Here is a 26022-nt window from a genome sequence, read left to right on the forward strand (position 1 = left end):
TTGAAAAATACTATGCTTAAAATAACAGCAGCAGTAAAAATAAAAGAGAACCTCACTATGCATTCCCATTAATTTCAAAAATTCAAGAACATCATACCTATTCTTGCGGATAATGTTAAAGGATAATATTGAAGGATAATATTAGTGTGGATAATAGTAAGTAAACAAGACAGAAAATAACAAGTGTTGATGAGGTGGTAAAGATACGGGAACCCTTTTGCATTGCTGATGGAAGATAAAAGAGTGCACTGTTTTGGAATAGCTGTGGAAAATAGTATGACAGTTCCTCAAAAATTTAAACATAAAATTACCACATGACGCAGCAATTCTACTTCTGGATATATTCCCCAAAGAAGCGAAAGCAGGGATTTGAACAGATCTCAACACACCAATGTTCATGGCAACGTTATTTCCAATTGCCAAAAGGTGGAAACAACCCATCCAATCAACAGATAAATTGATAACATAATGTGATATACACATGAAATGGAATATTCTTCAGACTTAAAGTGGAATGAAATTCTGACCCATGCCACAACATGGGTGAACATTGAGCACATTATGGTCAGTGACATAAACCAGTCACAAAAGGACACATAGTGTATGATTCCACTTATGAGGTATCGGGGGGGGGGGGGGGGGCGGGGAGGGGTCAGATTCATAGAGACAGAAGGTACAATGGCGGGTCCTGACCCGGAGTGGGGGAGGGGTGGGAGTTAGTGTTTAATGGATACAAAGTTTCAATTGGGATGAAAAATTTCTAGGGAGGGATGGTGGGGACAGCTGTGCATCAATGTCAACATAGTTAATGCCACTGAGCTGTAGACTTGAAAATGGTAAGTTTTATGGTATATATATTTTATCGCCACAATAAAAGTAAAAAACACTGTAAATTAAAAGTTAGAAAACATGTATCATGCACGTAGAAGAACTGGATACCCTGGAAAGCCTTGGAAGGGGCGGTCTCGATTAAGGATGGGACGGAAGTGGTGAAAATCAGTGTTCTGCCTCACGTGATTCCTTTGTAGCCCTCCCCAAATCTTCATCACTTCTACTAAACTCTCCAATGTTTGGTGTTCATGATTTTGTTGAAGGAATAAAAAAGACCTCTGCTTTATAGTCAAGGTTAGAGAAGACCAGAAGAAAACAGTCGTCCATGGGAATGGTCAGAAATCTCGGGAAGGATTTTGGATTTCTATAGCTTTTAGAAGCCCTAGGCAATTTATAAGCTCTAGGAAATTCCACCTAGTTTTTCCAGAAGAGAGAATTTCCCAGGTCTTATCTGGATTATAAATGTATTAGCCAAAATCTTATTTTTATAAAAACAGGAAAAAAAACCCAACCCTGATGATCAGTCATTACTTTAGGAAAATAATATTAGTTCCTATTGGACAAAAACTCTCAGTGTTTATATGAGGCATTCGTTTCTCTTAGAGCATCAGGTAACATGAACATTCTTCCCCATAATAAAACACTTGGACATGCTGATGTAAAATATGCGAGGTATGCTGCTGTTAAGACCTCCAATAAGTTGGCCCTATGTGTTCTTATGTGCTAACATCTTTTACATTCCTGTTTATTTTGCACATCTTCATATTTGTCATGCTTGTTTTAAATTCTTGATTCATATGGTTTAACAATTCACTTTCTGGGGCTATATATTGTCCAGTTGGTTATCTTTCTTTTGGAGTCCAGCCCAAAATGGCTTCAGTCCTTCCAGAATATTCGCTTGGTTTTTGGATAGTCTCTAGTATTTCTATTTGCCTTGTGCCCCACAAGGTTTCTCTGGGGGGGAGGGGGAGGAAGGCAGGAGATGATGCCAGTTTGCAATACTAGAAGGATCCAGAAGCCAATGCTTCATATTTCATATATCTTTAGAATATCAGCTGGGCTTCTCTTGTCTGAAATATAATGGCTATGTATCATAGGGTCTCTGGCATCTCTGAAGCAATCTTATATATTCTGTTTGGTTTTTATTTATAATTAAGAATTGATTGGCGGGGCGCCTGGGTGGATCAGTTGGTTAAGCGTCCAACTTCAGCTCAGGTCACGATCTCACAGTTTGTGAGTTCGGGCCCCGCATCAGGCTCTGTGTTGACAGCTCAGAGCCTGGAGCCTGCTTAGGATTTTGTGTCTCCCTCTCTCTCTGCTCCTCTCCCACTCTCTCTCTCCTCTCTCTCGCAAGAATAAATAAACATTAGAATAAAAAAAAAGAATTGATTGACAATCCAGGAATTTTATCTAATTGAATAAAAACATGCCAGGTATTCCTTAAAGCAGAAAATATATTTTCTTAGTGTGGTTTATACCAATAGTTTATATTTCTATGTATTGGTGTGGAAATTTCTCCCTTTCTACCGTCAGAAATTCCATAAGACGCATCAGCTGCTCTGATAAAAGGTTTTAATGAGTTTCATGTGCACAAAATTCATAAAAAGCGTTCAGTTAAAGAACATTGCCATCTGGGCTTGAGATAATTTTATCTGGCTTATATCCATGGAGATTCACTCTGGCTGGGATTTTCCGCCTCTGGGTGGCATCTGAGAAGGGGTCCCTGGTCATAGCTCATTGGCACTGGAGCTGGTGACCGTCAGTGCCAGATGCAGCTGCACCAAGGATCTCGTCTCAGTGGCACCTGACATGGTGCTTTGCCATGGATTTAGAAAGTCAAGAAATAGATTAGAATAGTCCATAGACTATTGGACTATTGGACTAGTCCAATAGATTAGTCCATATTCACTTTATACATTGCACTATTCTTTTAAAAATGTGTTCTTATTTATTTATTTTGAGAGAGATATCACAAGTGAGCAGTGGAGGGGCAGAGAGAGGGAGAGAGAATCCCAAGCAGGCTCCGTGCTGCCAGCACAGAGCCCAGTGTGGGGCTCAAACTTACGAACTGTGAGATCGTGACTTGAGCGGAAATCGAGAGTCAGCCACTTAACCGACTGAGCCACCCAGGCGCCTCTACAAATTGCACTATTTAAAATTTAGCAACACTTGGGGCGCCTGAGTGGCTCAGTCGGTGAAGCGTCTGACTTCAGCTCAGGTCATGACCTCACGGTTTGTAAGTGCCAGCCCCAAATCTGGCTCTGTGCTGACAGCTCAGAGCCTGAAATCTTCACATTCTGTGTCTCCCTCTCTCTCTGCCTCTCGCCCACTCCTGCTCTGTCTCTCTCTCTCTCTCTCTCTCTCTCAAAAATAAACATTTAAAAATAAATAAACAAACAAATACATAAATAAATAAAATTTAGCAACACTTAGGTCAAATGTAAATGTTTAAAGAAATTTATGCTGGCAGTGAACTAAGAAAGTAGCAAGTGGATGGATGTTAACTGGTTTAGGAATTAAACTTTCTCAGATTCTGTTTTCCCAAATTCCTGTTTATTTATTTATATTTTACTGTACATTAATCCAGACTGGCTTGCTTCTCCTTCCTAGCATTCTGTACAGAGGGTTAGAATATTTATTTCCTACTTGGGCATTGAAGAAAGTTTAGAGAAATTTAATCACATGCACATATGCAATCATATGTGGACAAATGGGCATTCTGGTAACAATGAACAGAGGAAAAAATAGCGTTTCTACAAGAGTAAGATTAGAAGAGGAAGAAATAAATTCTCCAGGAGCTCCTGGCTGGCTCAGCAGGTAAAGCAAGAGACCCTTGACCTCGGGGTTGTGGGTTTGATTCCCACATTGGGTGTAGAGATTACTTAAAAATAAAATCTTAAAAAGAAAGAAAGAAATTCTCTAGCAATAGAGTAACAGTGAGTATTGTTTCCTTTATTTTGGGGAAAGCTGATCGCCAGACACCTTGCAAAGAGACCTGTCTGAATGGTCTGCCTCGAGCGAGCTGTCTGGGGTCAGCAGAGCAAAAACAACGTCAGTTAATTATTTGTCATCCTAAACTCCTTGGCATTCCATCCGCAATCAGACACAGGCTGTCTCTGGGTGATCTCGGCCATGCTTCCTCCTTAAGCAGCGCCATCTAACTTAGGCTAGGTTTACTGGGAATTTTCTCAAAACCAAAACATTTCCTCCTGCCACCTTTATTTTTATTACAATGTAGTTAGGGCTGTCTTTTGACTTTTTTTTTTTTTTTTTTTTTTTTTGGTCTGCTGGGGGTGGGGGCAGAAAACAAAAATAGTGCAATAGACAAAGGATGGAATAGTTTCTAATTTATTAACCTTTATCTCTTGTTAAGAGGCAGAGACAGAGCATGAGCAGGGGAGGGGCAGAGAGAGAAAGACATAGAAACCGAAGCAGGCTCCAGGCTCTGAGCTGTCAGCCCAGCGCCCAACGCGGGGCTCGAACTCACAAACCGTGAGATCATGACCTGAGCCCAAGTCGGCTGCTTAACCAACTGAGCCACCCAAGTGCCCCAGAATAGCTTCTAATTTAAACATACCCCAGGACTCACATTACGGTAGAGGCAATCTCTTGATTACTGCCCAGTAGACCACATGGGGGCACTGTGGAACCGCTGGGCAGAGCAGGGGCATAGAGCCAGCTAACTGGGACCAGGAGGGTTAAGGAAAGCCTTGCTTGGAGCTCTTTTCCACTACAAGGCTTAATGCTATCAACACTAATTTGAGGTTGTGCAGTCCCATCAGGGGGCCAAACCTTCAGCTGGGCAGTCATTAGGGAGTCTCTCTGAGCTTTCAAGGGGAAAAAAGTGCAGTGTGGTGCTGGGAGGGGGCAGACTCCTTGCCCTAGCAGGAACAGGTAGAGGAACACCCGCCTGAAAGGAAAAGCTGAGGAGCTGTGGACACGCCTGTGGCTTAACCCCAGCTAGCGTAGACCGTCCCAGCCCTGCCCTTCATGTGAGGGGCTTTGCGGAACAAAGCAGAGCTCCTGGACCGGCGTAGCCAGGGACCTGGCAAGGGAGGCTCATGGGAACCAGGAGGGATAGTGACATCAGAGCAGTGACATTACTGTCTAACCTCCAGTCAGAGAAGGGACGCCCAGATCTTCAGCTCTCGGAGACCCAGAACTCTGAGCGGGGAGAAAGCTGTCAGGTTCTGCCCTCCCCGCTGCATGCTGTGGGCTGCAGCCTCCACGTGGACCTTTGTCTCCTGGGAGCAAGTGTGTCCTTGTCCAGGTAGGACATCTCTCCTCTAAGCATGACAGCACCTAAGTGCGTGGCACCATCGGGCTCCCTCTTGTGTTTGTTCCCCAGCCCCTGTGTCCTTCCCTCACAGGCCCAGTGGAGGCTGGAGCCACCCAAACTTCAAGACATCTGATCAAAGCAAGCAGACAGCAAGTGACACTGAGATGTTCTCCTCTCTCTGGGCGCCCCAGTGGATCTTGTTACCCACCGGCCCTGGGTCAGGTCCCAGCTCTCCTTTGCCTTTTAGGATGAGTTACAGTGACCAAAATGACCCTTGCCAGGTTAGCTCTCAGTGTGACATTTGTGTGACTGTCTCTCTGATCTGCACATGAACTTCTCGGAGCCACAGGGCTCGGCACAGCCCTGCAGAGTCACCAGAGTGGCGATGTGGGAGTGGTGACGTCATAGGCAAATACTCCTTTCAGGGAAATGGGAGGTTCAAAGCTTTAGGCTGCTCACCCCCGGGGCCCCCACCCCTGAGCTGGATGATATCTTGGCTTCCCAGTGTTGCCATGGGCTCCAGGCTTCTCTGCTGCGTGGCCCTTTGTCTCCTGGGAGCAGGTGAGTCCTGGGCACCGCGTGGAAGCCTCCGATATGCGTTTGCCACCTGAGTAATACAGGCTTGCTGATGATGGCCGCAGCAGGAGGCGTCCTCCCAGCTCTGCCCTCGGCTGCTTTCTCCCTCCTCCCCCGCAGGCCCAGTGGATTCCGGACTCACCCAAACTCCAAGACACCTGGTCAAAGCAAGGGGACAGCAAGTGACGCTGAGTTGTTTCCCTATCTCTGGACACCTGTCTTTGTACTGGTACCAACAGGCCGTGGGCCAGGGCCCCCAGTTACTCATTCAGTATTACAACAGGGAAGAGAGAGGCAGAGGAAACTTCCCGGAAAGATTCTCGGCTCAACAGTTCCCTGACTCTCACTCTGAGCTAAACATGAGCTCCTTGGAGCTCACGGATTCGGCCCTCTATCTCTGTGCCAGCAGCCCTAACACAGCCCTGCACGATCCACAGCCTACTGAACAAAAATATCCGCCCCCTCCCAGCTCAGGAAGTGGGCTCTTGTCCTGTTAAAGAGACAGGCCTCTCCCAGACGCTTGGTCTGCTGTTTATGTGTGTGACACGTCTTAATGCTCACAGAAATCATGCAAGGTTAAGTATTATTTTACCCGTTTACCTGAGGAGAAGTGGCTTTCCCGGGTCTCAGAGCAAGAAATCAAACTCAGTTCTGTTCCTCAACACCTGTGGTTCTCCCCCGCCCAGAACTGTCCCCTGATCTGGCTTCCCTTCCCAGGTCCACATTAGCAGGACGGGAAAGATCATGCATCCATATGTGATTATCACAACCTCCTCCTGGGAAGAGGAACAGACCCAAACAGTTGTGGGTCCCTTGCTTTGTACAAGATACCGTATCACATAAAATGCAAAATGAAAATCAGTATGTTTCTTGTCTTTGACAGTTTTAGCATCTACAGTATTCAATGCATAATATTCGTCTTGAATATTTGACTATTTCTGTTGGATTCACCTGTCACCCGAGTGTAGGAGAATCACAATACGGCAAGTGCTGGGTACATGAATGCACGACCACGGTTCAATTCTGCAGCAGGAGAGACTCACAGAGGAAAATAACACTATTACTTACTGACAACCTACTGTATGCCAAATAAAAGTCCTTTATTTGCAAAATTTCAATTAATGAGAAAAAAAAAAGGCCTAAGAGGCAAATGCAATGACTGCTCTCATTTTAGAGATGAAGGGATTTGCCCTTAAGTTAAAGAACTTGACCACATTGAATATCAGCTGGTGAGGGGCAGATGTGGGACTCAACCGCCCCCCCTTTCTGACTGCCTCCTGAGCGCTGTTTACAACTCTCTGCTATCACGCATATTCGCGGGGACATCTGCCCTCAAAACCAGAATGCTGCTGCCTGTTCTTCTCAGCCTGGGTAGCTCTAATGACATCGTTGACAGAGATCAGTTTACCCGGGAGAAAGGTGTGTGGGAAAGAGTTCCGGCTGGCCGCCATGTGTGCCTGGCTCTAATTCCAACTCCAATACAAGCCGCTCGTCAAGACCTGAACCCACCTTCTTGACATGGTGGGCTGAGAATTTTCACGTAGGAAATGAGACTAATAATATCTATCAGCATCACTCAGAGTACTCCAAAGAAACAAAACAGACTATGTGTGTGTGTGTGTGTGTGTGTGTGTGTGTGTGTGTGTGTGTGTAACGTATTTATTACAGAGAATCAGCTCACACAACTGGGGAGGCCAGTAAGTTCAACATCAGTGAGCTGAGCTGGTCGTGCTGGAGACCCAGGAGGAGCTGATGTCCAAGTTCAAAGGCTGTTGAGCATGAAGAGTTGATGTTCCGATTCGCAGGCCAGCAGCTGGACAATTCTCTCTTACCTGGGGTACAATCAGTCTTTCTGTTCTATTCAGGTCATCAGCTGATTGGATGAGGCCCACCTACGTTATGGAAGGCAATCTGCTTTACTCTACTGTCTAAAATGTTACTCTCACCTAATGTTAAAATCTACCTATGTAAATGTTAACCACATCCCAAAACACCCTCTCAGGAACCCCCAGAATGATAGTCAACCAAGTGTCTGTGTACCCTGTGGCCCAGCCAAGTTGACACATAAAATTAGCCATCATACTAACTTCTAGGTTTGTATAAAAGATTTAGGGGTGCCTGGGTGGCTCAGGCATTTAAGCATCCAACTTTGGCTCAGGTCACCATCTGACGGTTTGTGAGTTCAAGCCCTGCATCGAGCTCTGTGCTGACAGCTCAGAGCCTGGAGCCTGCTTCAGATTCTGTGTCTTCCTCTCTTTCTGCCCTTCTTCCAGTCTCTCTCTCTCTCTCTCTCTCTCTCTCTCTCTCAAATAAATAAACATTTAAAAATATTTTTTAAACCACTAATAAAATTTAATAAGCCAAAGTACCTAGCACATAATAAGAATCTGGATATATTGATTCCTTGTGCTAATCTCTGACAGCTTTTTCCACCATTTCCTATGTGCAAAGGTAGATATGGACACATTTTACCTAAAACTCCTATAGCTGTCACAGAAATGGTAATATTTATGCCTGATGATTCATTTTGAAATTATCTAGAGCATGTAACATACATCCTTTCTCAGCCATTTTAAAATAAACTTTATTGACATAAGAATTATATACAATAAGCATTCCACACTTTAAATGAACAGAGCAGTGATTTTCTTTTGCAATTTATATGTATGTACCCATGTAATACACACCCTACTAAGATACAGAACATTTCTATCGCCCAGAAAGTCCCCTCATGCTCCTTTCAAACACCTCTCTCCATCTCTGACAAATTAGTGATATGATTTCTATTGCTATAGATTAATTTTGCTTAGGCATCTTTTTAATAGGCATTTCAAGTCTCTACCCATTACAATAATTCACAGATAAATATTCAAGAGAGTGAGGTGCTTCTAGAAAGTTCTATGGATAAGGAGTGCTTGAAATCATGTGAGATACCTGATCCATGTCAGGGACAATTCTATCTGGAGACAGATGGTTTGATAAAAGGATCACCGAAAGCTCTTTCTAGCTGTTTGCAGCTGTTTCTATAAAATTTACTTATTTGAATTCATTTCTTTTTTCATGTGCCCCTTCATTCAAATTATTTTATAATAAAGTGTTGACACAAATTCATCATCTCCAAGGACATTATTTTGAGTTCCTGTCAGATGCACACATAGCTGGGTTTCATGTTCACACACTGTGTGCTGGGGCTGAGCAGACCACGGGCCACTGTGGCTTTGTTGAGAGGTCATTCCATGTTGGAAGAAGGGTCCCCTTTGTCTGGACCCAGTGCCGAACCCTCAAAACACAAGCGTTGGACTGGAAGATCCCCCTTTCTATTCTGGCCTGCCACCATTCTGCACTGTGTGTTCTTCTGTCTCCTGGACCAGCGACGTCCCAGGCACAGACGCGAAACCCGCTCACAGGTTTGCATGGCCCCAATTCAAGGCTTGACATTGTGGTTATAACATCAGGCTCCCCTTGGGTTCCAGCTTTAGTGCCTGTGTCCTTCTCAAGGCCCCAGAGATGCTGATTCACTGAGCCTCCAGACATGTGGTCATGCTAAAGGGAAACCAGCAGACAGGAAGGTGACCACAGACAGGAAACACAAAATTATATACCCAGGACCAGCTACATAATTTGCAGAGCTCATGGTTCAGATATTATTAAGAATTTGAAGATCACAACAGCAGAGCACTGAAGCCGGGGTGTGGGGTCTTTCTAAGTGGGGGACTGTGGGCAACACGATCGTTTCTGAGCTCCGCTGTCCTTATTACTTAATTAATGCCAGCCGTTCTCCACAAGAAGCTATTCCCCGTGGAATGCATGTCTCAGATGAAAATAACAGAGCATTTTTCACTTACCCTGGAGGCGGCCACTTCCCCCACAGTCCCTCACACACGTGAATACCTCTGTGCTAACACATCATCGGCACCACTGAGTAGCCATCGTCCTGCCACGAGGAAAGGTCACTCACAGGTGCGACGTGTTTCTGCTTGCCGCTGTCTCAGCCCAAACGAGGGAGGCGGGTGCTCTGCTACCTTTGGCAGGTGTCCTGACTCGGTAAGAAACAGAGCAAAACGGTTCCCCAAGAGTTGATGAGCCGGCCCTTGAGGTTTGGAAACCCAGTATCAGGAGAACCGTCGCCGGAAGGATGTTAACAGGACGCTGGTCAATTAAGCAAAGCGGAAACGGATACTTGGAGGAGGAGTTGGGACGCACAAGTCATAAAAGGCATCAGGAAGCCCTTAATGATTTTTCCCCAATTCAGCACTACAGAAAGACGCAGACACACACAACCAGTGCATCGATGAAGAATTCTATCACGGGAGGAAAACATTACATAAGGTTACAAACTGTTTCGTAAAAAAGTGAAGGCTTGTGTCAGTTCAGACAAGTCCTTTCTTCCCATCCTAAGCTGTTCACGTGTACGTGGAGCTTTTTATCTGACCCTCTGGGGAAGGGCTGCGGCCCCCTGCGAGGGTTGGCTCGGCCCAGGCAGGAAGAGTGACGTCTCAGAACGACTCCCTTGAGAGCCTCCTTCCCCGTCCCTCAGCACACATTCCCAGAAGAGCCCTCCGTCCGCCCTGCCCCTGCCATGAGCCTCGGCCTCCTGTGCTGTGTGGCCCTGGGTCTCCTGCAGGCAGGCGAGTCCTGAGCAGCGTCCCTTTCCTGAGTGCAAATCTCAAGGTCCCCGCTCTAAGCCTCTCTGTGGTGTCTGTGGCATCAGCTTTGTCTCCTTCTCCACAGGGCCCGTGAATGCTGGCATCACTCAGACTCCCAGATTCCAGATCCTGGGGACAGGACAGAACATGATGCTGAGATGTGAACAGGACAAGGACCACGACTACATGTCCTGGTATCGACAAGACCCTGGACATGGGCTGCGGCTGATCCATTACTCCGTCAGTGCTGGTATCACCGAGAGAGGAGAAATCTCCAACGGATACAACGTCTCTAGGTCAAATACAAAGAACTTCCCTCTCACGCTGGCGTCTGCAACTCCCTCCCAGACATCTGTGTACTTCTGTGCCAGCAGTGATGGCACAGCGCTGCACAGCTGTCTCCTCTCTGCACAAAAAAAGGCAGGGGGAGGGCCTGCACCCCGGGACTCAGCAGAGCCCTCGGCACACTCCCAGCACCCCCCCCAACCCGAGCCCCAGAGCCCCGAGGGGCCCAAGCGCCCAGAGTGAACCTTGGTGTGGGCTGAGGTCCGTCTGCAAGGCACTGACAGCCTGGCCTGGACCTGACCAGACCTCAGGCGGCCGTGTCTCCACCTCTGGTCTGTCTGTGCTCTGAGCCGCCTGGCTGGCTGCGAAGGTGCTTCCCCAGCTCTGACTGTTCTACCCCCTGCCTAAGTCTGACGCTTCCGGGATGGAAATTGTTTGCACTGGGTAAACAACACAATGTGTTATTAACAATGTGTTATGAAATCAGATCTAACTAGACGCCCCCCTCCTTGTCTCCCCCTGGCACCTCAGTGCATTGCTCTCCGATGCCCGGGTATGAACCCTGCTCCCCCCCAGCCTTTCCATAGGGGCAGCCCCAACAAGGCCCTGCTGGGTCTGTCCTCTAGCTGCCTCCGGGCCCAGCTCGCACAGCTCGCTGGCCCTCGGCTCTGGCCACACTGCTAGGCCCTCAATTCTGCCATGTCCCTTCCCATCTCAGGGACATCCAGGGCTAGTTCCTCTGCACTGGGCATGAGTCCTTCCTTCTTGCAATGGCTGACGCCCACTCATGTTCCTGTTCAAGGTCACCCTGGGTGGCCTGCCCTTTCTGGGCACACCTGTTTCCAGGGGAATGGCGGACACAGCTGGTGTATCTCTGTTCTAGATTTTCCAGACTTTTCTCTCAATCGGTTTTAAAGTACTGGTATCATAAGGACAAACTTCTCTGACAACCGTACATCGAAGGCTGAGCTGCTTCAGACTCTGTGTCTCCCTCTCTCTCTGCCCCTCCCCTGCTCACACTCTCTCTCTCTCTCTCTCAAAAATAAATATTAAAAAAAAAAATTAAAAATAAATAAATAAATTTCAAAAACAGAAAGGAGGTTACAAATACTTATTTAGTCATCCAAGTATGTTACAACATAAATCCTTCTCCCTGAGGTTGAGGGGATGGACAGAGAGGGTGATGTCACTAAGCCAACTCCCTTGTGTGGATGAGGGGCCTCCCTCCTCCTCCGCTCGTGCTCAGGAGAACCTGATGTGGTGAACATCCTAGCCCTGTCCTGACCCTGCCATGGGCACCAGACTCCTCTGCTGCGTGGCCCTCTGTCTCCTGGGGGCAGGTGAGTCCTCAGAAAACCGAGTGAGCGCATGTGTGTGAGCGTGAGGGATAAATACATGCAACGATTGCAGTCGATTTCCTCCTCGCCGTTCCCAACTTTGTCTCCACAGGTCACACAGGAGCTGGTGTCCTCCAGTCCCCCCGGCACAAGGTCACAAAGAGGGGCCGGGACGTGGACCTCAGGTGTGACCCAATTTCTGGTCATGCTGGCCTCTACTGGTACCGACAGGCCGTGGGGCGAGGCCCGGAGTTTCTCATTTCCTTCCAAAACAAGGACAAAGTAGACTCCTCGGGGATGCCCAGCAACGATCGGTTCCAGGTGGACAGGCCCGAGGGGTCCTACTCCATTCTGCAGATCCAGCGTGTGGAGCCGGGGGACTCAGCTGTGTACCTCTGTGCCAGCAGCCCTACCACAGTGGGGCACAGCCACCTCCTTCCTCTTCACCAACCTCAGACTTCTCTCTCCCTGCACCTGAAGACCGTAAATAGGCTGTTCCTATTCATCGTTCCCCAATCACAAGAAGTAGATTTGGATATCAGCTCTCAGCTGTCCTTGGGTAGAAAAAGACACTAAACTCCTGAAGGGAATGTAAATGAGGGTGGATCAAATAATTATGGCCCATAGGGTTGGAAGACTCCCAGGGCTGGCTCCGGGCTCCAAGGCCAGGACTGAACAACAGGGACACAGTGGTCCTTCTGCAAGACCCGAGGCTTTCCGTGTAGTGGGCGGTGCCTCCTTCTCTGCATTTGTGGTCCCATCTGGGAAGTTTGTGTCATTCTTGACATATTCTTACTTCTTTTTTTTTTCATTATTAATTATTTATTTTGAGAGAAAGAGAGAGAGAGACCATGGAGGGGCAGAGAACGAGGGAGAGGCAGAATGCAAAGCAAGCCCCAGGCTGCCAGCACAGGGTCCAATGTGGGGCTCAAACCCACAAGCTGTGAGATCACGATCCGAGCCGAAATTAACAGTCAGACGCCCAACTGACTGAGCCACACAGGCACCCCCATATTCTTACTTCTAAAGCCTCTCTGTCCCTAAACTTTGGAAGCTTGAGCAACACAGGAGCAAGTCTGTCTTCCTGTATGAAGCCAGGTCTTTACTGCTTTCGTGGTGGTGATGGGACAAGAAGGATCATAACGACAAGACGTCCCATCCTCTGCCCAGTTTGGACAAGCCATTTTCTCTCTCTGTCGTCATTTTCCCACGTGTACGGTCCTAGTAGTGAGAGTGCAGCACATTTGAACAGCTTCCCCAGGCTCGCCTCGACGCCCTGAGTGAATCCAATTTTTAGAGATGCAGTGTTTTCTTTGATGCACTGGCCTTTTCATTTGAAAAAAAAATTCCCTTGAATTCTTTGATTCAAGAAGACAGGATATTTTCTTGATAATAATGCCCCTATTTCCTTTTTACTTATTTTATTTGCTGCATTATATATCATGATATGTTACTTGTTATAAATATAAATAATTATGCAGTTATAACATCTTCCACTCACCTGCCGGTGAAGCTATGGTTTGTATCTATGAAGTCAAAAGCCATGGTCAGAGCTCATAGAATCATGGAACATGAGTTTCTGGGTGTCCTAAGAGATAGTCCAGGACCCTGAGTCTGGGATAGACTGTCATAGACTCAGCAATGATAGAGGTGCCCTGAGCCTTTCACAGCTGGTAAGGGAGTTACAATCATCCCAAATCCACTTATCAGAAACTGTGGTGTCTCAGGACACGAGATTTGTTTCCCCAGAGAATGGGTGTTCTTGGAAGAGAGTTTTCCTGGTCTTTTTTTTTTTTTTTTCATTTTTATTTATTTATTTTGAAAGAGGGAGAAAGAGAGAGAGAGAGGGAGAGAAGGGCATACAAATGGGGAGGGGCAGAGAGAGAGGGAGAGAGAATCCCAAGCAGGCTCCACACCGTCAGAGCAGATCCCGATGCGGGGCTCGATCTCACAAAAACGTGAGATCATGACCTGAGCTGAAATGAAGAGTCCAATGCTCAACCATCTGAGCCACCCGGGCACCTCAATCCTGGTTTTATTTTAATGTGGCATCAGCAAAGCACTGCTCAGTCTGCTTCCCTGTGTCTCCGGAAGTGAGCCAGGCTAGGGCCCAATTGGGAATCCCTTATCCTTGGAAGGCCATGCCAGAGACTTCCTTCCCAGGCCCTGTTTCCAACTGTGCCACCATTCTCCACGTGGCCCTGGCAGTCCCATCTTCCCTCCTTGCCGCCTAAATCAGGACACACACATTGCACAAGCTCTCCATTGAGTGTCGCCTGTCCCTGGCTCACCTTGATTCCGTTCATCCTTATTTTCCCACTAGACGCTGTATCCTCCATGATTGCCTGTTGTCTTGTAAGATGTTCCATATTTTTCTTATATTTCAATTTTACTTTTTATTTGCACACATGGGACCCCATTGTGAAGGTAGTCTCGTTATATTCCTAGTCCTCAGCTGATCTGTATTTTGGAGGTACGGTTGGTTGATTGCCCCCTTGGTGGTGGAAGAGGGGCGTTTTTGTTTACTTTTAGTAACAGAGATAAACGAGCCTTCTTATATTTCATCTCCCATACTTTTCTTCCTATTTTAGACTAAATACTATTTTCTTCCATTCCTCCCATTTTGTCCCTCTCCGTCTCAGGAGATAGTTTTAAGGGAGAAGATTTTGGTTGGACTCTCGCTGCCAGATGTGTGACAGCAGTTAAGTAGAATGAGGGTGGGAGATTAAGCATGGCATCTCAAAGGAGTAGAGTCAAGGTTCGGATTGGTGTTGGGATTAGGGTTTAAAGAAGTTGAGCATAAAATTTGCAGGATGCTGGGGTTCCTGGCTGGCTCAGTCAGTTGAGGGTCCAACTTCAGCTCAGGTCATGATCTCACAGTTCATGGGTTCAAGCCCCATGTTGGGCTCTGCGCTGACAGCTTGGAGCCTGGAGCCTGCTTCACATTCGTGTCTCCCTCTCTCCGCCCCTCCCTCGCTCGTGCTCTGTCTCTCCCTCTCTCTCTCTCAAGAGTAAATAAACATTAAAAAATGTTTTTATTAAAAAAGTTTGCAAGACACTACTTCTGGAATATTCTCCCCGTTGACTATGCAGACACTTCCCAGCGTCCCTTGGGCCGTTGCAGAAGAAACAATGAGGCAACTTCAGTTACTGGCCACAAGATGGCACTGTGATGCCACTGAGATCTGAGGGGTTCGGAAAAGACTGGGAGAGCAGCCTGGGGAGGGAGAGGGTTAAGAAAAACAGGCGTGGATCCAATACCAGGCAGATGTTGAAGTTTTCCGTTATTGCTAGGCTACCGACAGCTATGGAAGAGGTGGGAGGTCCCTCTAAACTTTAATGAGCTCCACAGTTGAAGGATTTGGATGAGGCAGGCTTGATGTCAGGGGCAGGTGCAGACAGAGGAGCAACGGTCTCAGAGGAGTATGGGAAACCAAGGGGGTGGGTGCACCCTAAACTCAGTGCACCGCGGCCACACCCCGTTGCCCCTGCAGGCCTTGCTAAGCAACGTCTACGTGAGGAGTAGCTGACCCCTCCTGAGCCAAGTCAGAAGGGACCCTGGGCCAGGCAGAGTTGGAGAGGTGGGAGGCGGTGACATCCCAGGCAGACCCGTTTGTCCACTGAAGAGCTTCCAAGCTCGCTCTCCCAGTCCTGCGGATGACAGCATTTAGTTGGGACAGCACCCTTCTCACCCTGCCCCTGCCATGAGCCTCAACCTCTTTTGTGTGACTCTTGGTCTCCTGGGAGCAGGTGGGTTCTGGACTCAGCTGGAACCCCGAGCCATGATTTTGCCAAGTCCCAGCTCCAAGCCTTTCCCTTTGCTTTGCAGATTCAGACCACGCCTTCAGCCTTGCCTCGACCCTCTGTCTCCCCCTCCCGCAGGCCCCGTGGTTGCTGCAATCACCCAGACGCCAAGACACCATATTATACAAACAGGAACCAGGATGATCCTGGAATGTACTCAGGATGAGAACCATTTTGCAATGCACCGGTATCGACAAGACCCAGGACAGGGGCTGAAGCTGATCCATTATTCAAGTGGTACGGGCAGCTCTGTCAAAGGGGGTGTCCCAGAAGGGGTACAGGGTCTCCCGAGGGAAGAAGGAGCATTTCTCTCTGACCCTGGAGGCTGCCGGCACCAACCAGACCTCTCTGTACCTCTGTGCCAGCAGTGAGTCCACAGCACTGCATGGCCAGCTGCTCTCTGCACAAAAAGTTCAGCCGGAGGCATGAAGGATACTCCTGCCTGAGGCCTTGCCTCAAGAGGGGAAATAATAGCCCTTACCAAGGCTTTCGAGGCTTTCGCCTGACTTCCCAGCGATGGGATCTCAGGCCGAGGGGCCTTCTTCCAGGGACCCTTGGTGTGAACTGAGGTCCATCACTACAGGAGGGGGGGTGTGTAAGTAGAAGCAAATAGCACCTAATGTTATTCCACTCGATCTGGAATATTCTGGTAATTGAGTCAAGCACAGAAACAGTAGCATCTAACATGAAATGTGTGTTTCACTTTCTTTTCAATGGAGAGGAACAAAGCAGAAAGCAGCTAAGCAGGCTGAAACTCCCTGGATGGTCTGGGATTCTCCAGATCTAAAACTACTACATAAAATCTCGGGCTTCAAAAACACTGCATACCCTGCAAAAATTCTCTGGAGGAAAAAAAAATTGTTAATAACAATTTATAAAACACATAAGGGGAAATTTCCCGCTCAGGGGAAATGTGAAAGGCTTTAAACAGCAGCGTTACAGCCAAAGAGACTACAAACTAAGTTTCTGTCTGTGGTTGTCGCCTCGTGTTCTGAACCTTCTGGGGCTCGGGAAGGTTCGAATTCTTAAGGAAGGAACCGAGTTCTTACCATCTCTTTGGTTTACACTGAAATCCACAAGCTCCTCAGGGTTTCTCTTGTAAAATATTACAAAATGATATTGGGCAATCATCTTATTCTCCCCACAGTGCATTTCCCTCCTTGGGTCCCTGTAGGTAAAAGTCCGAACCCAGGAACGATGTGGCCTGGCTTGGCATCCATTAACTCCCAAAGTGGACAGTCCATGGTTGGGTTTTACAGGAAGTGCAGACCGCATGAGGGTGTGGTCCTGCACTGCCCTTGTCCACTCTGGACAAGGTGACTGTACCTGTGATTTGCTGCAGGCTCACCCACGACGTGCTCACAGAGAGGGGAGAAGGCTGCTCGCCTGGCAAAAAATCAACTCACTGATGGGACAATCTGCTGAAAGCTGAAATGAAATGCTGGGTGGCAAAACTAACAAATGACCAATTTCCCAAACTATGGGGCTTACAGCACTTTAAGGTTCGTGGAATTTCTAAAGCGTTGGAGGATATTTTTTCAAGTTTTTGACCCTCGAAATCTCAGCCATTGATCCTCAGCTGTTTCTTAACAAACTTGTTAGTCAGGCTTATTTTGATGCCAAATTTGGAGGCTTATATATTTCATTCTTGGAGAACTTCTAACATTTTCAGTATTTCATGTATGTGAGTGGTCTTGTCTTCTCTTATTTGCATGTGATTTATTTCCAAATCAGACTATGTGGAATGCAAGCATAAAATTGTGTAGGTCTCCCACCTTTTACGAAAGTTACTTATGCTTTAGTAACGCTTTATTAAAGTATAATTAAGAGAGAGTAAAATACTGAAATTAACACATGATACAGGTACAGCTTGGTAAATTTGGACGAATGTATACACCAGTGCGACCTTGACCAAAATCAAGATAAAGAACATTTCCATCACCCAAGAAAAGTTTCCTCATGCTCATTCCCAATCAATTTCTCTCCCAGAGCTAACCGCTTTTCTGATGTTTTGCCTATACTTGAACTTCATGTGAAGTAATTTCAATCTAAAATGGGACCAGAGGATATAAATTGAAAAAATCTCATGCATGTGAACCCTCAGAAAAACAAAATGTAAGGACTAAGAGACTGATTTCCCATAAATGCCTCATTTATAGAAAACTGTTAATGTTGGAATTTTCTTAATAATAGAGAGTTGGTCAGGACTTGCCTCATATCGCCCTCGGGAAATTTTTGCTTATGGTTTCCAGAGGCATAAATGAGAAATGACCCAGGTCATGTTGGTCTTGCAAAAGAAGCTGAATTGAGCTTTGTTTGCCTGACTGGACTGGTTTTTGTCTGTATTTTCAAAGCTGGTTTCCCTTTGTTTTCAATTTTAACAGACCTAACTGAGCTCTCTCCTCTCCCCATCCCCTGCCCATGGGAACAGCCCATCCCCAACCCTCGGCGGACTCCCCTGGAGCTTGCTTCAGTCTTCCTGTCCTGAACAGTACTTCCTGCTGTTTCCCCAAACTCATCTTTTTGACAATTTTGATCTGGCCTCAGTTTTCCTTTTTATTTAGGTTGACAGCTGCATAAATAGAACCATATAATGAATGCTCTTTTTTAATTGGCTTTAATCTTTCTCAAAAATTAATATTTTTGAAATGTTCTCACGTTGTTGTGTTTATCAGCAGTTTATTCTTTCTTATTACTATGTGGTATTCCATTGTATAAATGTAGTGAGATTTGTTTTTCCATTCTATTCTGCTTGGATACCAGGCCTGTACCAGTCTTCAGCTGTTATGGATAAAGTTGTTCTGAACATTCTTGTGCAAATAGTTGTGGATAAATGCATTTATTTCCCTCAGGTATAGACAAAAGAGTGAATTACTTGTTCGCAGGTGGATACACATTTGACTTCATTAGAAAGAGTTGAACAGTTTTCCAAAGTGGCCAATTTACACTATCGAGGGATGGGGGTCCCCTGGCTCCACATTCTCACCAACATTTGGTGACCTCCATCTTTTTGTTATTATCCATTCCGTGGGGAATGTAGTGGTATCTCATTTACATTTCACCACTGAGTAATGATGTTTGCTTTTGGGCCATTTCTATGTTCCTATTTTCTTTTGTAAGTGCCTGCTTTTATATATGTTCATTTTTAAAAAATTGGGTGGTTTTTATACTATGGATTTGTGGGAGATATTTTATGTTCTAGATAGGAGTCTTTTGACCATTGAATATGCCGAGTCTGTCTTCCTGGAGTGGCTTTGCCTTGTGCTTGCCTGATGTTGCCTCTCAATAAGCTCAAGTTTTACATGTTTGTAAAATCTCATTTACAATTTTTTACTTTTGGGACACCTGGGTGGCTTAGTTAGTTAAGCGTCTGACTTCAGCTCAGGTCATGATCTCAAGGTTTGTGAGTTCAAGCCCTGCATCGGGCTTTCTGCTGTCAGCACGGAGCTTGCTTTGGGTCATCTGTCTCCCTCTCTCTCTCTCTCTTTCTCAAAAATAAAATAAAACATTAAAAAAATTAAAAATAAAACATGTTAAAAAAAGAAATTTATGTATTTTTTTTACTTTTCCATCTCGTGCCCTTTGCATCCTGTCTAAAACATGTTTGCCTACCCCAAAGTTGAGTCTTTTCCTCCTTCTTTTTTTTTTTTTTTTGAGGTTTATTTGTCTATTTTGAGAGAGAGAGAACATGAGTGTGGGAGGGGCAGAGAGGGAGGGAGAGAGAATCCAAGCAGGCACCACATCATCAGTGCAAAGCCTGATGTGGGGCTTGATCCCATGAACCATAAGATCAAGAGTTGGGCCCTTAACCAACTGAACCACCCAGGTCCCCGAGTCTCTCCTTTCTATTTCCTGCTCTGCTTTGCTGTGGCTGCCCCATTCCTTGTTCTCTGTCATCAGCTGAAAATGCTCCACCTCCAATATCACAAGGTAATGACCCCACTCTCTGCCCACAGCTTCTTATCCCTCTTGTTCCTTGACGTTATTGGGATCTCCCATCCATTGGTATCCATGCTTCCTTCCTGTTCCCTGGGGTCCTTCCAAAGTCTCATTACCTCACACTAGGGTAAATTCAATGATGTTACATTCTTTTGATACAACCTTACAAACCATCTTCACTCTCCCACCGGAACTTCTTAGATTGCCCTTACATTGCAGAAACCAAGCCAGAGTTGCATGCACTGATCTCTCTTTTTCACAGCGACAGCCGAGTGAGCCTAATGAGCCACACACCTGCACGAACCAGTATCGTGATAAATCACTGGTTAATAACCTTACCTGCCTTTGCATCCCTGCTTTGAGATTCCAGTGTTCTTGTTAGCCTTCAAATATCTAACATGTGTCTAATATTTCAAACCTTTCTCACTCACCTTAAAATTTGCGTTTCTTTCCTTCTTGCTGTTTAAATCAAAAGCCAAGGGCACTGTCCCGTGAAGGACAAAAACCATGGGGGGGGGGGTCAGAGTGAGGGTCCTGAAGAGGGATCTCCCCAGAGCACCATACTGTCTACCACGTACGTGAAGAAACTGGCCTGCCTTGAACTTGCCTAGGTGAGAGTAGGTGAGGAATATAGTCATTCTTCCCTGAAGCCTCTGGATTCTTTGTCCCTGAGTCACACTGTTCGTTTTCATGTTCACGTTTCTCTACGCTTCTGCTAAGTATCTCAGCAGAGCTAATTGCAGAATGTTTGGGCTTTTGTTGTTTTATTTTTTTAAGCCAAAATACCGTCTCCAGACCTCCTTCTCCCTTGTTATGTCTATTAGTGCACAGGTGTGGCGGGGCTAAGGGAAACTAGTAAGGGAAGAAGCATCATCCTAGGACTGGGGTAAGTGGGTGGCTCTTAATCCCTGAGCCAACTGGGCCCAAGGAAATGACACGTGTGGGTCCCTGGACACTCAGGCGCCGTGGCTAAGCCTGTTGGTGCTGTGGCCTCTGGCAGGGAAAAAAACTGACTGTGAGACGTAGCCCCGAGAAGGGAGCTGAGGGAACAGATCTTGCAAAGAGTCGGTGACCCCGTCCCCTTTTCTCCCCTGCCGTTATGTCCCACACGCAGAACCCAACTGCAAGGTCAAAAAGAAAGGACCCCAGTAAGTATCATCCATAGAGGTCACCCTCTTAGGACAGGGTGGATCTGAAGGGATAAACATAAACTATCCAGAACATTACACCCGGGATTGCCTCGAGGGTGAGAAACCCCAGGATGGCTAAGCCTGTGCTATAAGCCGATAAAGTCACGGAATGGTTTCTGGGGAATCTTCACTCCTAGTAATTGATAGGCAACCCAGGCCCCTCTGGATCCAATCAGATGGACTGAATCGTGGTGACTCTGCAGCACCAGCTACTCAGGACGAGGGGCTGGGAATGCTGTCGGGGAAAGGCACACGCAAAGACAAAGCTTGGTTCGAACCTAACATCTGACAGAGGATTTGAGGACACACAGGGAGGGTGGGGACAGAGTTTACTCACAGCCCGTCACCCCAGCCGGTGCGATGGTGGGCGAGCTCCAGCTGGAGAAGAGGTGGGGTAGGGAGGGCGGGTCGGTGGGGGGGAGGGGTGGTCAGCAGGTGCATCAGAGGAGGCCAGCCACAGAGAAACATCAGCGCAGCCCCGTGGGCCCGCCTTCCTGCCTGTAGGCTGAGAGGGGAGTCTGGTGTGCCGGGCCCCGCTGTCCATGGGGTGATGCCAACAGGGCAGTGCCATCACAGAATCATCTTCCAGCCAGGAAAAGGGAACCCGAGAGCTCAGCTCTTACCCATCAGGACCAGAACCCTGAGCACAAGAGCCACGGCACTGCCATGGGCTCCAGGCTCCTCTGCTGGGTGATGCTTTGTGTGCTGGGAGCAGGTGAGTCCCGTGAACAAGGACAAGCATGGGTCTTCTGAGCTGGCTGACTCCTGAATCCTCCACTTTACCTTCTGGGTAAGCCATCAGGCTCTCTCCCATGCTCATTTTGTGTCTGCATTTCCCACAGGGCCAATGGAGGCTGGAGTCACCCAAACTCCAAGATACCTGATCAAAGCAAGAGGACAGCAAGGAACGCTGAGATGTTCCCCTATCTCTGGGCACTCCAGCGTATCTTGGTATCAACAGGCCCTGAATCAGGGTCCCCAGATCATCTTTGAGTTTTTTGAATATACACAAAGAACAAAAGGAAACTTCCCGGATCGATTCTCAGGGCAACAGTTCCAAGACTACATCTCTGAGCTGCACGTGAGTTCCTTGGAGCCGACGGACTCGGCCATGTATCTCTGTGCCAGCAGCTTGGCACAGCCCTGCAGAGGCACCAGCCTTCTGTGCACAAACCTCCCTGCTTGCTCCAACAGCGACAGAGCACACAGGCTTCCACCCAGGGTTCACTCCTTCCGGGGAGCTTTTCAGTCGTTTCGAAGACCTTTCCTGCATCCCCCTGAGCTCAGAGCACGACCCACACAGAACCCAGGCTCACGGGCACGCATGCGCACTGAGCGTTTCCACATCTGTCCCCACAGCACCAGGCGCTTGTCAAGTCCTGGGTGACTACAGCATAAGAGGGGCAACCGAGCCCTCAGCGTGGGCTAGATCCTTTGTATATATTCTACGTTTTAATGCTTTGTGACGATCATCCAAATCAAATACTCCTCTACCTTCTTTGTAGATGAAGAGAGGTGAGGAGGCTAAGTCGTTTCCCACGTGTCTCCTGGTCTAGAAGAAGCAGAACTGGGAAGTCAGCTTGTCTGTGTTTCTCAAGCCCCAGCTTCCCCCACGTACCCTTCCCCCACCCATAGCCTCTGAGCCTCCCCATCAGTAGTTAGAGGCCCAGGCACCCCCAGGGCCCCCTGCGGCCCCGCTGGGCCGCGGTGGAAAGTCCATGCACCATCGTGGCCTGTTCCATGGCAGCTCTGGGGGACGTATAATTCCACACGGATTCCTCGTCATCTGTACACATTCCTCATGTCTTTTCCTAATCTGTAGTTTACGTTTTCATTTTTACGGGGTGCTTTGCTGCGCGCGAGTTTGATGTAATGCAGTTGAAATGACAGCTTTCTTGGTGTCTCCACGAAACAAATTCTTCCTTAAGTGAAAGCCTGAAAGTATTTTCCTTAATTTATTCCAGGAAAGTGACAATTTTACGTTTCACAAGAAAGAATAAGTGTACCTGGAATATATTTCTATGTGAGGAATGGAGTGGAGATCCAGGAATAAGACAAAGGGACATATATTCATTCGGGGCAGAGGAAATAGCCTGTAACAAAAGATTCTGAGGGACGAAAGGAGCACGGCACGTGCAAGGAGAAACCTGGACCCGCTTGAGTGTGGCTGAGACAGAGAGAGCCAGGGGGGAGGTGGGGGGCAAACAGTATAGGACCTTATAATGCTATAACCTCACAGAAGAAAGGCAGTCAGGAGCAGAGACCATATGAGTGAAGGTCTATGTCTGGATGTGGAGGGTGGTTGAGGGTAGACGAAGGTAGGAGGTGAATGAGGGAGTCACTGGCTGGCTCCACTGAGAGCCAGCTCTTATTTTCCCAATACCCAGGCTGGAGAAATGTCCCCTTCATCTCCCATTCTGCTACGACTCTGCATGGCCACCAGGCTCCTGTGCTGTGTGGCCCTTTGTCCCCTGGGGCCGGTGAGCCCTCTAGAGCCCTGTCCTGGGGCACACTAAGCCCTATTCTAAGCCTTTACTTTGAGTCTACCTTATCAGGGTCCCTCTTGGGCACTGTCTCCTGCTTCGGCTTCTCTCAACCTCAGGTGCCACAGATACGGGAACTACCCAGACCCCCAAAGTAACAAGAACGGGACAGAAAGGGACATTGAGATGCGTATGGTTGTCGTCCGCACTATATGTATAGGTATCAATAGGACCCCGAACAGAGCTAAGCTGATATAGTATCGCACCCACAAAGGAGAAATCCCCGACAGGCCTGTGACTTTCTGTCACAGCCACAGGTGTTGTCCTCATGTTTGACAGTCCATCCTTGACCTCTGTGTCCTCTTGTTCCAGCCGTCACCCCACAGCCACCTCCCTGCACAGACAGGCCAGCAGAAGACACAGGTGGGCCTGTCCTCATCAGGGAAGATGTCGTCCCAGGGAAGCCTCTCCTGGACTCCCTAAATGGCGGCATGATCAGAAACAGGATGTCAAACACTGGTATTCAAAGGTGACGGAGAAGAGAGAAAAATGGCTCCTCTATTCTGTTGGGGGGGGGGGGGGGCGGGTGATTCCCAAGGCACACATACCCATGGGAAAGGTTAGGGGCCAAAGTAACCAGCCTAAAACCCTGAACCATGGCATGGATGTCCACGTCCACATATCCCTAGGCAACACCAGAGTCACCGAGCTGAGGGTCCCTCAACCCTGCGCCCCGGCATCCCCCAGCTAGCACCCTGACAGTGTTGTGGACGGGGTGCAGGACCCTTGCCCGGCTCCCCTTCCTTTGCCAGATGAGTAAGGCTGTTTGTGAACTCAGAGGCTCCATTTATAGGGAGAGGCCCTGTATTAGTCCTTGCAGAATTGTAAGAGTCTTTCTGGGTGGAAATAATGAACCGCTTGCCTAGGATGGCCCAAGGAGAGACTGAAACCCCAGTTTGCCTGAATGATTCACATCAAAGCTTTAAAGACTAATACAGTTTCACCTCCTAAGGCAGGGGAAGACCAAAAATAGACTATTTATTTCAAAGAGTCAAACCTGACAAAGACCAGAGTCAGAATATCTTCCCTGGGGACAGCCTCTCTTCCCACTCATTTGCAAAGACTTTATTTGAGGAAGCTGTGACCTGTTGACAGACCCTGGGACAACATCACAATCAGCTTGTAACAATGCTGCTTGAATTAGAAGCAAAGAACAAACTGAGGATTGCTGGGGGGTGTTGGGTGGGGGATGACTGGGTGATGGGCGTGAAGGAGGGCACTTGTTGGGATGAGCACTGGGTGTCCTGTGTAAGTGATGAATCACTAAATTCTCCTGAAACCATTACTACACTATATGCTAAACTAACTTGAATTTAAATTAAAAAAAAAAGAAAAAAAAAAAAAAAGCATTTCTAGCCTGTAAAAACGCCAACTTATTTTTACTGAGTTTGGAAATGCAGACACTAGAGGGCGCTCATGCCCCTTCTTTTTCAAATCAAGGGATTCTTCAAAGCTTGTTCTGTAATGAGGAGTCAGGACCTCCCCTCCGTGGCGGTGGTCAGTCTTTCAGAGATAGGAGCCGTGCAAATTCACAGTCGGCACCAGCTAAAGGCAACATCAAGTGTGCGAACCTCACTGCCCACCTTCCTCGCCAGGGAGAGGCCATTCATGTGCACCGAGGGCTTGTGATCTTTTACGTAACAGTCTCCCCTTGGCATATTCAAAGAAAATGGGCATTTATGTGTTCCATGGATCGTGCCTTTCTGGACTTTGTCCATTTAGACCCCACACGTCTTGCAACCCGATCAAGGGTCTGAATGTAAAGTTGTCATGAGGTTAAGCTATGTTTTGTAATTTAAACACCAACAATGTGTAAAGAAGATATTTAAGGTTAATAACACTCTCTCCTCTCCAAACACACCTCTATCTGTCGCTACCTCAGGTGGGAAACCAATATGAACACCCCGGTTTGTTTCCTACCAGCTGTCTCCTCTGGGCTCATGCAAACCTGTCCACCCAAACACATCTACAAAAAGTGGGACCGCCTGTGCACCTTCATTGCCACGTGCATACTTTCCCCCTTTAATCTACTTTGGACTCTATTTGTCCACGTTGATAGACACCTAACTGGCTCCTATTTGGTGCCATCTTCAGATTGCACGATGGGGTGACAGATACGTTGACTCTGTCATCATTGTCTCACACCTTTCCTGATTTATCTTTCCCAAAGTGATCGGACAGCCCCTTTAAAAAACAAAAAAGTTTATTTACTTGTTATGTTTAGGTGGGGGCCAGAGAGAGAGAATCCCAGGCCGGCTCCGGGCTGTCAGTGCAGAGCCTCAGGCAGGGCTCGAACTCACTAACCACGAGATCTTGACCTGAACAGAAACCAAGAGCCGGCTGCTTAACCAACTGAGCCACCCAGACGCCCCAGAAGAAAAGCTTCCCTGACCGGGAACGGAATAGCCTCTTGATGCTCCCACTTTCTCGACTCCAACTCCTTCTTGATGAGTACAGTGTTTCCATCACTCATAGTCCTGGAGGTCTGAGAGCCCCAGCCACACCCCCTCACAAGACAAGACCGGAGGGAGAAAGGGGTGGGTACTTGCTAGAAACTACACTATCTCTCAGTTCCTCCTCATAAGACATTGT

The 26022-nt window shown here is 47.5% G+C and overlaps 2 gene segments (V, D, J or C); both read left to right on the plus strand.

Annotated features, from left to right (window-relative positions):
* Nucleotides 1–5561: 5561 nt before the first annotated feature.
* Nucleotides 5562–6190, plus strand: LOC122212908. The segment is given in 2 exon segments: nt 5562–5671; nt 5807–6190. Coding segments are annotated over 2 exon segments (453 nt in total).
* Nucleotides 6191–10025: 3835 nt separating this feature from the next.
* Nucleotides 10026–11602, plus strand: LOC122212915. The segment is given in 2 exon segments: nt 10026–10314; nt 10418–11602. Coding segments are annotated over 2 exon segments (492 nt in total).
* The last annotated feature ends 14420 nt before the right edge of the window (nt 11603–26022 follow it).

The sequence above is a fragment of the Panthera leo genome, chromosome A2, assembly GCF_018350215.1.
Source record: "Panthera leo isolate Ple1 chromosome A2, P.leo_Ple1_pat1.1, whole genome shotgun sequence".
Taxonomy (NCBI): Eukaryota; Metazoa; Chordata; class Mammalia; order Carnivora; family Felidae; genus Panthera; species Panthera leo.